Below are 12,357 nucleotides of genomic sequence, written 5' to 3' on the forward strand. Positions count from 1 at the left end.
GGATGTATAAAGAAAGCAAGAATTGTCTCCCTTCCGGATCTTGCCGATTGTTTAGGAGGCAACGACGAGAAGTCTTCACGCGATGAGAAACTCTTGTTCTTCCTTTCGGGGTGTGTGGGTGGTTTTTTAAACTAGAGAGTGGTACATCCCAAAGTCTACGGCAAGGGGGTTGGCTCAAAAGAGTTGGGCGTCCCGGGGAAAAAAAGGCTTTTGCTATCCTCGTGCCTCCTTGAGTGGCAGGCAGCTGGGCTGTGTGAGCGCGAGGCAGAGCGCGCGCGCTGCAGAAGAACCCTGGCGGCAGGCGGTTCCTTGGAAGCAGCCTCTCAGGTTAGGAAAGCGCTGCTGCTTGCTTGCTTGCTTTGCACGCGGCGCTTGCAACTCTGGAGTTTCATTGCATGGAGAGGGGCTTTCCCTTTGCAATTTGTGCTTCTCTCCAAGGCTGGGGTCTGCTTGGTGGGCTGGAAAGTGAGCAACTGGTGGGCTTTATTGTTATGATGATTATGATGATGATTATTTTGGGCAGGGGAGAAGTTTCTTTCCCTCGTCCCTAGTTGCTCTGGGAAGGGGCCCAGGCAGAATGAATGAAAGAAAGAAAGTGGGGATGACATAATACAATTAAATATATTTAAACAAAGTGATACAGCTTTGGAAGGAAAAGGTGCTGCGCGGAGGTTGGGGGAGAAAAAGGAGCCTCTCTGTCCTGAGGATGCTAACACCCATCATCCACAAAAAGGTCCCCCTGGATTTTGGGGTAGGGCTTTGCTGTTATTGTGGTGGTTTTTGTTGTTGTTTGCCTTCAAGTCGTGTTCTTGAAGCGGGGATTTGTCCAGAGAGGCTGAGAGAGTGTGGCTGCTTCCAGGGCTGAGCGCAGGATTCGAACCCAGGTCTCCAAAGTCAAGAATCTCAGTTCGATGCTCTGTCGATGGATAGGTTTCCATTTTGAGGAGGAGAAGCAGGCTGTTAGCCCCCATTGAATGTCTTCCTTCCTTCCTTCCTTTCTTCTTTATCCCAATCCTTCCCTCCCTGCTTTCCCCAGTTTGGATCCAGTGGTTGCTGTCACGCCAAAACTTGCCCCACAGAATCCCCCAAGAGCTGGAAGGGACCCCAAAGGCCATCCAGCCCAACCCTCCCTTCTGCCATGTTGCAGGAATACAGAGACCCCCAGAGCTGAAAGGGCCATTCCGTCTAACCTTCCTCCTGCCATGCAGGAATGCATAGGGTCCAGGATGTGGGCGAGGGGCATCCTAGGGTGAGGCGTCCTCCTTTTCCAGGACATGCCCTTCATTCCCACCTTCTGCCCAGGAAGAATCCCAGAACGTCCTCCATTTGGAGCAGGACTGAGATTTGCCAATTTATATGAGTGTTTTGAGCTTTGGTTTGGGCATGTCTTCTTTCTTTCTGGAGTGTCCTCCAATTTTTGTCCTCCTTTGGGCTGCTCCCTCCATCCCTGCCTCCTTCTCCCCACAGGTTTCGGAGCCTGATCCCTTTTGGTGTGTTTGGAGGGCGATCCTCAAGGGAGGCGTTGGAGAGAAATCAGCAGCCCAGTCTTCGGATCCTTCTCTAAACAGGCGAAGCCCATCTGCCTTAAGCCCTTTGGGCTCACCCTCTGAACACATCAGACAATCCAAAACCTGGGCACATTTTTGGAGAGGTTTGGCTCCATTCTTTGCTTTGAGCGTTGGAGTGTGATTCTGGAGACCAGGGTTCAAATCCTGACTCAGCCATGGAAAGCAATAGGGTGACACTCTCTCAGCCTCAGGGGAAGGCAATGGCAAACCCCCTCTGAACAAACCTTGCCAAGAACCCCCATGATAAGTTTGCCATAAGTCAAAAATGACTTGAAGATGCACAACAACAATAACAGTAAATAAGATAAGCAGTCCAAGTTTTTGTCTATTAAAGTTGTTGTTGTGTGCCTTCAAGTCATTTTGGACATATGGCAACCCCCAAGGAAAACCCATCACAGCCTCAGGGGGAAAGCAAAGACCAAACCTCCTCTGAACCAACCTTGCCAAAAAAACCCAAGATAGGTTCACCTTAGGATGACTTGAAGGTACACTACAACAGGGAGTATAGGGTTGTTTGCCCTTTTAAATAATGTGCCCAACAGTTTTGTGAGGTTGATCGTTTTTAGGAGACGCAGAGTGGCCCATTCTCAACCAATGGAAATCTCAGATGGGGACTGGGTCAGCTTCCTAAAATGGTATGCCCACATCCTGGACCCTATGCATTCCTGCATGGCAGAAAGAGGGTTAGAGTGAATGGCCCTGGGGGGGGGGGGTCCTTTCCAGCTCTGGGATTCTCTGTATTCCTGCATGGCAGAAGGGCAGGTTGGACTGGATGACCTTTGGGGGTGCCTTCCAGCTCTTGTAGGATTCTGTGGAGGTCAGCTCCGTAAAATGATATGCCCAAGTACAGGAGAATAATAATAATTCTCTGTGTTTTTGGAAGTGGAATGAATGCAGGTTGAGCAGATGTCCTAACCACAGAGGACAAAGCACCACAAAATGTGGGGCATTTAAGAAAAAGGGAGGACATGACCACATCAAAGCTCAAAACACTCATAGAAATGTAAATCCATGCTTCTTAGCCATGTGCAAAATGGAGGGGATGTTGGAATTCCTCCTGAACAGAAAGTGGAAATGGGGGAGATGTCTTGGAAAAGGAGGATTTCCTGTCACCCTGGGTGAATGGCCCACTAGGGAAAATAGACATGTGGGAGGAAAGATATGCAGCTTGTGTTTCTAGGACTCATTGGTGGAGTGTAACGTCTCCTTGTTCCCTCTGGGGACATAGCAGGACTTTTCCAGCCATTTGGCCGAAGCGCATGGGTGTGTCCAGTTGGACTCCTCCAGTGACTGATCTCTGGCCACATCTGTAGACTCAACTTTGGAGCCTCCTTTCAGAGCGGTGAGATTTATTGGTAAGCAGACTTCAGAGGGACAAAATGTTCCTGCTTCAGTCAGGATTAGCATGTAAGGTCTGCAGGATTGTGTCCAATGGCCACATTTTTGGGTGTGTGGGGTGTGTGGGGGAGTTGTAAATCATGGGAAGGAGAAGAGGGGGACAGAAAGAAGCAGCAAAACAAATGAAGCTGTGAGGCTCTGTCCTTCAGCAAGTTATTTCTGTGCCTTGAGGCAAAGACTAAAATAAAGGCTATCGTGTTTCTCGATCTCTTCCTGTTGCGTCTCATGAGTGCGCTTTATATATTTTCAACCAGTGGGATTGTTGTTGGTGGTGGTGTGCATTCGGCAAATGTTTATTTGAGGCTGCAGTCATGCCGACATTTGCTTTGGGAGTAATTCCCCTTGTATTCAAGGGAGGCTGCTTTTGAGTAAGAGAGCCAGTGTGGTGTAGTGATTTGAGCATTGAACTATAACTCAGGAGACCAGGGTTTGGATCCTTGCTTGGCTATGGAAACCCACTGGATGGCCTTAGGCAAGTCACACACTCTTAGCCTCAGAAACCCCTGTGATAGAGTCTGTACAGCCTCTGGAAGGCAAGGACAAACCTCCTGAACAAATGTTGCCAAGAAAACCCTGTGATGGGCTTTCCTTAGGCTTGCCATAAGTCAGAAATGACTTAAAGGCACACAACTTTAATAGGGAAAGACTTGGACTGCTCATCTTATTTACTGTTATTGTTGTTGTGCATCTTCAAGTTGTTTCTGATTTATGGCAAACTTATCATGGGGTTTCCTTGGCAAGATTTGTTCAGAGGGGGTTTGCCATTGCCTTCCCTTGCGGCTGAGAGATTGTGACTTGCCCAAGGTCACCCTGTGGGTTTCATGGCTGAGTCAGGATTGGAACCTTGGTCTCCAGAGTCCAGCATCAAACCACTATGCCACACTATCCTCCTTGTGAACTGTAGACTTCATTAAAGTGGAGTAATGTTCGACTAGGACCCTGGGAGATCAGGGTTTGAATCTTCACTCAAGCCATGGAAACCCACTGAATGACTTTGGACAAGTCATGCTCTCTCAGCCTCAGAGGAAGGCTTGTTGATGCCTGTTGATTAGTTCAAAATGTAGGGTGCCTTTGAGGAAGGCAAAAGGAAATCTTCTCTGTATAAATCTTGCCAAGAAAAACCTAAGAATTGAAGGATAACAACAACAGTCATTTTCTGAAAGTGAAGGTTGGGTGAGAGGAGCTATGTGTATGGAGGGGGTGGTGGCTCAACAATATTTCTGTATAATCACCCCCCCCCCCCGCCCCAAATGCTCTAGGAAACATCTACTAAAGTTTGTTTGCCACTTTGGTCTCTGTTACATTAAATGTCTGGTGTAGCTAGAGAACTTGGGAGCTTGCATGGGAGCTGTTCCCTGCCTGCTGCCTGATGTGTGTCTCTAGGAGGCATTGTGAAGAAGGTTTTGGATGAAAGCATGAGTGAGAGCCTTTCACCTTAGAGCAGGGGTGGAAAACCTGTGTCTTGTAGAAGTTACTGGACTCCACTGTCCATCAGTCCCCATGGTGATGGATTGGGGTGATTAGATTTGCAGTCCAGCAACATCTGGAAGCCAACAGGTTCTTCACTCCTACCTTATAGCCTAACGTGGGCCAAATTTGATCCTCCAGATGTCATTGGACTGCAGTTCCCAGCAGCCCCAGCCATAATAACTGATGTGAGGATGGCTGGGAGTTGCAAACCAACAAGATCTATGGGATTCTACTTTGCATATGCCTGCTATGACTCATTTGTCAGTCTGTCAGGAAAGAAGACTTCCTCCAGTTTTCTGTCCAGTGCAGTGGAGGCCACTTACATAGGAGAAAGAGGATGGAGTCTCTCTCAACATCTCCCTCTTGAGATTGTGAGCACCATTCCTTGTGTGGACAGATACAGGATCGGAGGCAGTGATTTTCATATGAGACCTTCCACCCTGACTGTTTCCCCTTTCCAATTCTGTTAAGGGACATTGTACTAGTCATGCATCCTTGGTGGACAGGGAATCCCCAAGAGAATATATGCAATTATACCTCAGTTAACAAAGCCTTTGACAAAGAAGCTCCATTTTACAAATTTTTGATATTCCCACCCAACTTCCCCTTTCATTCACTGTGTTGCAGGACTATGTCTGTGGTAAACAATTCAGTAACGCTTAAACTGGGAAAGTTTGGGATTTTTCTCTAGCCAGTCTCACTGTAGCTTTATGTGTCTGCCTACACCAGATGTAGTAAACAGCAGCTGCCTCCAGATCCCTTACTGAACATATATGAACAACAAAACAGAAAGACAAAGAGAAAGCAACCCACAGCATGTTAAAAAAAGCACAACAACCTAGAAGTTTAGCCATCAAAATGGAAATCATAAGAAAAGTGGAGGCTGGTGGAAGAAAAGGTCATCCCTGGATTCATTTTGGAAGAAGTCTTCACCTCTCTAGAAGGTTCAGAATGTTTCCATTTACTTATGCAAGGCTTCCTTGACTCATTTGTTCCATTTTACATGTGCATATTGTTAATTTTGAATAAAAGACTTGCTGAAACATGTTGAACTGCTCTTCTTTTTTGTGATGTAGGAATTTCCCCCTATCATTCTATGTCATTTCTGCCTGTAGTACAAAATTTTCTTTTAAAGAAGTAATGCCCAGGAACAAATAGACTTTGTTAAATAAGATATACCTGCACCTTCTTTTTCTATAGTAGTAACAATATCTGGTGACTTTTAAGCTGGCCACTTTGAGAGAGAGGAAGTTGGTTTTGATAGATCATTGATCCTGGTAGGATTCTTATTTTCTTACCTAGAAAAGTCTGGCTTGTTTGACCAAAATCTTCAATATTAACTCATCTGTTGCCGCGTAAGTTTTTGTGGACTAGTCAAATACATGAACATTTATTTGTCTTAGTAACCAGGTATATAAATATATGTGGGCACAGAAAAGGGAAAAATGAGGATCAACAGTATTCAATAAGCAACACCCAAAACCCATGATAGTCTTACATATTACAAAAGTTTGATACGTACTGTGATGGTCTTACTGTGCTGGATCCCCTCTCCAGACTGGCCCTGCAGTTCCAATGCTAGGGCTCCTGTCACTCCCTTTGCCCCTGCAAGAGCCCTCCATGGATCTGCTACTTGGACCTCAAGGGCATCCTTATATGGACCAGTGGATGTGTTGTGGGTTTGCTATGGTAAGCATGACCAGACTCACTATCAAAAGAATCATGTAGTAACTGAGAAAAATAAATTTCTAGCATATGCTTTTGTGGACTTCCGTCCACCTTGATAAATGCAAGTGGATTGGAGTTTTGGAAAACTCATGCCAGAAATGTCTTTTGCTTAGTCTGAAAGATGCCACACAGTTCCTCTGTATCTTTTTAAATGCTGTAACAGGCTAACACCGCTGTGTCTTTGAATACTAACAGAAAACTCATTTTCTGAGTCCATTCTTCACATATGACAGCTTCCATGTCCAAAAAAAGCATGAGGGGGCTTGGAGCAACACCAGAGTTTGCAGAAGTACCAAGCCAAAGGAATAAACAAACATTCCCCCAAACCCAAACTCCTAAAGATAGCAGGTGGAGAAAGACCGCAAAATAGCATGCTATGTGGCCACTGTGAACTGAATGACTTTTGGAAAAGAGGATAAGGTCAGCTGGTAAGGGACAGCGAATGCACTACAAAGAAGCTGTTACCACTTTTGGAGCATGTCCTGTGGTTCTCTGTGAGGATTAAGATAAGCAATTGGGACCATGATAGTATTGCAGTTTTGTTATGTTAATGTCCACTTCCTGTAGTGGTACAAGAAACCATTGCTCCTTTTGTTGTTGTGTGCTTTCAAGTCATTTCCACCTTATGGTGATCCTAAAGCATGGGGTTTTCTTGGCAAGTTTCTTCAGGGCGGGTTTGTCATTGCTTCCCTTGGGGCTGAGAAAGTGTGACTTGCCCAAAGCTACCCAGTGGGCTTCCCCCCTGGAAAATGAAGTCATGTACTCTGATCCCATTGACTCTTTACCTCACCCTATTGATTGATTGATTGTTTTTAGATTTATATATTGTATTTAGTGCTCTTGGTTTTATCTGTTTTATGATGTGTTTTGTAATTGGTTTTAAACTCTATGTAAACCGCTTTGATCTTTTGGAAAAGCGGTATATAAATAAATTATTATTATTATTATTATTATTAATGACCAAGGTGGGAATCGAACCCAGAGCCATAGGCTCTGGGTTCATACCCCTATGCCATGCTCTATTCAATTCTAAAAACCCGTAACAAAAAAAATATCTAATTTTGCTGTTTCACACTGGTGTCTTCCCTTTAAAAGCCATTTGTTGAAGAATGGCAAGATTTGGGACAGAAGCAAAATGTGCCAGAAGATGAAATGCTCTTCCTCTGGTTTCCAAACACTGATATTGTGGATTATTTTGAAGTTTCCGCAAATAACAAAACTCTAAGTCAGCAGTTCTTAAATATTTTTTCCAGACTATTTGAGAATTGCTGGGGTTGGAAGACCACTTAATAATCTTTTTCTTTGGTTGTATGGAGGGAAGTATACATATCACTCATGTTTTAACAATATTTTTTTCAGCACCAACTTTCTTGACAAAACTAATGCCTTGACTGGGATTGTAAACTGAGCAGTAATATGTTTGGCCACTATTGACTGGATCACAGCATTGCTTCATTTTTGTCCCTGTTCTTTCATCGCAGAGACTGCCTCTGCACTTGACTGTCTTTTGCTGTTGGGTCAGGCTTAGTTTCTATTGGCAAAGGCAAAAATCGTTTAAGAATTCAAAGACAAGTCGGCATTAAAATGACAGTGCACCTGGCTGTAGATTTCAGTAGCTATTTCTATTGTCCTGAACAGAAAGAGTTAGGTACTGAGGCTTTTCTTGTTTTCTAAAATACAGCCTTTTTGTAATCCCTTATTCATAGGATAGCTGCAATGTTTATCTCAGCATGAAGTATGCATTAGGAACAAACCAGGGGGAAAATAAGAGAAGTTAAAAGGAAGATGTGTGAGGAGTACTGCTGATGTTCAGTAGTTTGCTGAAATTTACTGAAGGAACAGAAGCTGAAGTAAAGAAAGACATGTAAACACCATCCTGTCTAGCCCAATTTATCCGTTGATCTGATTTGTTAAAACAATGTTAAATGTTATATGTTGTACATGAAAGTTGCCCATACACAATTATGTTTGAGTAAATCCACAGAACTTCAAGATATTTGCTTCTGAGTAGACAACACTAGGATTGTATATCAGCTCAGTGAAGCGATTTGTAGAAGCCTATGTATATACGTATGTTAATGAGAGGAAGCCTGCAGTTCTCAATTTTACAAACACTTTTCTGTCTGGACTCTTTGCAAGCCAGGAATGTAGCTATTTAGAACACTGCATGGAGCTCCTTTAAAAGCAGTATTGGCTAGTTATTCACATGGGCCAGAGCTGGTGTTCACCTTCATTTTCTTTGTCCTCTCCCAAACTCTGTCAAGTTTTGATCAAGTATGGTAAAACCTGAATATAAAGGGAATAAAATGGTTGGAGAGACAGAGATCTCCCATGGTTTCTGCATGTCTCCTTCATAACTGTCAAACCTTTCTTGTCAGATGATGTTGAAATTACATGTATTTATTAACATTATTTATTAATATTTTTCTTTTCTTTTTTGTTCACCAGGCCCTCCAAAGGGATGTGAAATAAAATACTTTAAAAACTTCAAATGCAAGATATAATAGTGTAGTTTTGCTCACCTGCCTGATATCTGGGAGGGATGGAGCCACCCTGACTTTGCTTGGGAGGGATTTCTGCAGCTAAGGTGATGCTCCAGTGAAAGTCCTCTCTCATGTACTCACCAACCTAGCCTCTCAGGATGATGGGATATGCATGGGGGAACATCTCAAATTCTGGCTAGGTTCCTGACACCGATGCTGGTCAGAGCTTTACAAGTGAAAACAAACACTTTCAGACAAGTCCCCAAATTTGCCCTGCCTTTGTGCTTTTAATCCCAGAAATTTAGGAAAGGATGCCTTGGTCAGTGCACTCAGCACTCAGTATCCATGAACTCTGCATCCACCAATTCATTCGTGTATGGTATGAAAATATTCAATAAAATAAAATTCTAAAAAGCAAAGTTTGATTTTGCCATTTTCTGTAAGGGACACCATTTTAATATGCCACTGTGTATAATGAGACTTGAGCCTTCATAGATTTTGTTGGAGCCAAACCTTACTGGATACCAAGGGCCCACTGTAATGTCTTTCCTTCCATGATGCTGATTATGCAGTTTTCTGCATTTGGAGCTGCTACAGACATAACTGAGAGAAGGAGGCTCCCCCTCCCTTTTTTTAAAGTTGAAGGTTGACATCCATACTGGAAAAGTGGGTAGGTTATTCTGCAAACTATACTTCAGTTCTTTGGATCACTGTCTAGAGCAGCTCCTAGAATACAAACGCTGATTATCTCTATTTTGAAGTGGCAGGATTGTGTAAATGAGCTGGGTAAAAATTTTGATCCCTCCTTCCCAGTGGGTGCATTAGTTGCACATTCTAAAGTTAGCTGCATATTCAACCTGAGTGCCTTTTTAAGGTCACCTCCTAACAATTATTCATGTTTGTTCTCAAGTAAAGCACCCAGCCATTAACATTCAAGACTTGCACACACAAGTCTTGATTCATTTCCTTATGTCTAGTCGGTCTAGTTAATGTTGGGCTATTGTATTGATAAAAAGGTCCTGCAGCACCTAGGGCAAATGTCTAGGAATAAAGATTTCTCATCTCACTGTTTTTTTAAGGAGTTGGAATAAAGCAAGGCAAGAAACTCCTTCTCATCAGGGTGGTGTTTGTTGTGTTCCTGCAAAAAACGCTTGGGCACAGATTCATCTTTGCTATCAGATTTCCTCTGGGATGGAGAGAGGAAGAGAGCGGCCACATCCACTCAAAATGCAAATACACTGATATATGTGGAGTAAAGCATGGGAAACTTTTTTTCAGCACCAAATCCCAGAATCCCTCAGCCAGGATGGTCTGAGGAATTCTGCTAGTTATCAGAAGACAAAAAGAGAGAGAGAATAAAAAAGAATCCTTTTCCAAGCTCAGGTCTTGAGATATAGCTGGATAGATGACTAGCATCAGAGTTAAGCATAACTAGGCCCCAGCAGTTTGGAAAGGTTTAATGTTGTGCTTGGCACCATTCGGCTGTCTGTGTGGCACTGCTGTTATTTGATGCCACCATGGTATACCATTAGTATAGTGTAGTGAATCCAGGGTGCTCAAGCTCCAAGGCCCAGACTTTTTAATTAGCAGACTTCATATAGAGCCAGCCTCGCATAGTGGCTTGAGTGTTGGACTACAACTCTGGAGACCAGGGTTCAAATCCAACCTTGGCTATGAAACCCACTTGGTGACCTTGGGCAAGTCACACACTCTCAGCAGGAAGGCAATAGCAAACCACCTTGGAATAACTTGCCAAGAAAACCCTATTATAGGTTTATGTTAGGGTCAGCATAAGTTAGAAACAACTTGAAAGCACATACCACCACCAAAATGGTATCATATACCACTCTGCCCCACCCTGACCTCCTTGTTTCCACTCAGCAAAATTGCAATACTCACACTAACTGGAGAGGGAAATAGATTTTCCTAGCAATGATGTATTGTTAGTGACTATCCTTGTCAGAATCTAAAGCAGTTGAGGTTGGCTTTAGAAAAAACTAAACAAAACAAAAAACAAGAAGGGGTTAAAAAATCCTTGGGCCATCAAAGCAAGGCAGATCATGACATCCACATCTTTACATTCTTGTTTATGAAAGAGAATTTCAGGTGCAGTGGTTCTTTCACCTGACAAAGAAATTCCTTTTCAGATTCCAAATTACTTGTGTATTCTACTGACTTAAGTGGGATTTCTCTGAATTCCAGTCCTGTGGAAAGTTATATGCAAAACAGACTTCTGGTGTTTGCAGATAAAAAATATGCCTGGAAAACAGAACTCTTGCAGTGCCATGTTATTCTATATTGTTGCTAGCTAAACTTGTTGACCAGTGTATTTCTTATTGTTGTACAATCTGTATTGGCATCAGAAAAAGAATGTGTTCCTTGGTTATCCTTGTTGCTATGTCTATTAGTATTATATATCTTTCGAATGCTAGTTTTTCTGAAAATAGAATTTCACGAGAACTAAGACAAGCCATTACTGCCCTGTGTATAAATAATTGTGCCTTAATGCACAGCTTATGTTAATGCGTCTTTCGTGACTATTTTTTGAAAACATGGATTATTGACCTGATGTGGTGAAACTCCAGCCTCAACATGAACTGTAGAGGAGTACACGCTCCTAATATAGTCAATGGGTTTTTGAGATAGCTGAAAGATTATTTTTATGACTTTTGGAGCTAATGAAGATAGAAGGTCCTTTTCTTAGCCTTTTCAGGAGAGTGATTATCTTATGATGTGAACAGGGGACATGGAATTGGCTCAGAGCCTAGAAGCAACTGTTGTGTTCTTGTAGAAATTAATGTTATTTCTTTTTGAAGTTTTCACAAACTTAAATTTTGAACTGTGACATGTGTCAAACCTGTACCTCTCTTTAAAGCAAATATTGGCGCGTTATAGACGGGCCTTTAATACGCCCCCGTCACGTGCTAGGGGTTGGCCGAGGACCTAGAGTCCATACCGGCCTCACCCCTAGCACGTAACGGGGGCGTAAAGATGGCGGCACCCTATACACATGGGCGCCCCCATCTTTACGTGCTGGACGCATTGCATCCGCACGTGTCGCCCCGGAAATGACGCCGCAAATGCGCCCCTTGCACCTTGCAGCGCGTCTTCCGGGGGCTGAGAAGGAGTGCGATTTCCGCGCTCCTTCTCGGCAGCGTCCGGGAGCTGCGCTGTTTAAAGGCTGCGGCTCCTGGACGGTGCAAGCAACGGTGGCAGCAGACTGCCGCAATCTGGCGGTCTGTAACGCGCCATTGTCCTGCAATGCTATTTGAAGGTAGTATAAAAAAGGGAGACATCCGTTCTCAAAACGGGAGACATCACTCAAGGCTGCAGTCCTAAACACACTAAATGGAAATTCAGTTTCATTGAGTATACAGAAGGTTAGGTAGTTCCAAGTTGGCAGTTATAGAATTGGGCTGTAAGACAGTATTGTTCACTCTTCTTTTCTAATGGTGTAAATTGAGAGGCAACACTATGGATTTATTTAACTATATACGCAGTGCACTCATGGCCCGCTTGTAAACTGTTTGCTTACAGGTGTACAAACAGAACTGGTGGAAGTAAACTGACTCCTACTATCATGCATCAGGTGCCAAAGAGCACAAGATGTTTTTACCTTGCCAGCTTGCAGCTCACATTCCATGTGTCCACTTAACTATAAAAACTCCTTCTGATTTCCCTTCCTAAACTCAACTGAATAGAAATCTGGA

At 43.5% G+C, this 12,357-nt stretch overlaps 2 protein-coding genes across 2 annotated transcripts in view; one reads left to right on the top strand and one right to left on the bottom strand.

Annotated features, from left to right (window-relative positions):
* The window catches only part of SLC25A22 (solute carrier family 25 member 22), a 723,963-nt gene that overhangs the window by 487,143 nt on the left and 224,463 nt on the right, over positions 1-12,357 (bottom strand). The window lies entirely within an intron of this gene.
* Positions 1-12,357, top strand: part of TSPAN4 (tetraspanin 4) — a 940,765-nt gene that overhangs the window by 761 nt on the left and 927,647 nt on the right. Inside the window, exon 2 of the mRNA XM_042459276.1 lies at positions 136-327. Within this exon, the coding sequence (XP_042315210.1) occupies positions 136-327 (192 nt within the window). The remainder of the gene's footprint in view (positions 1-135; positions 328-12,357) is intronic.

This window comes from Sceloporus undulatus, chromosome 1 (assembly GCF_019175285.1).
Source record: "Sceloporus undulatus isolate JIND9_A2432 ecotype Alabama chromosome 1, SceUnd_v1.1, whole genome shotgun sequence".
In the NCBI taxonomy this organism is placed as follows: domain Eukaryota; kingdom Metazoa; phylum Chordata; class Lepidosauria; order Squamata; family Phrynosomatidae; genus Sceloporus; species Sceloporus undulatus.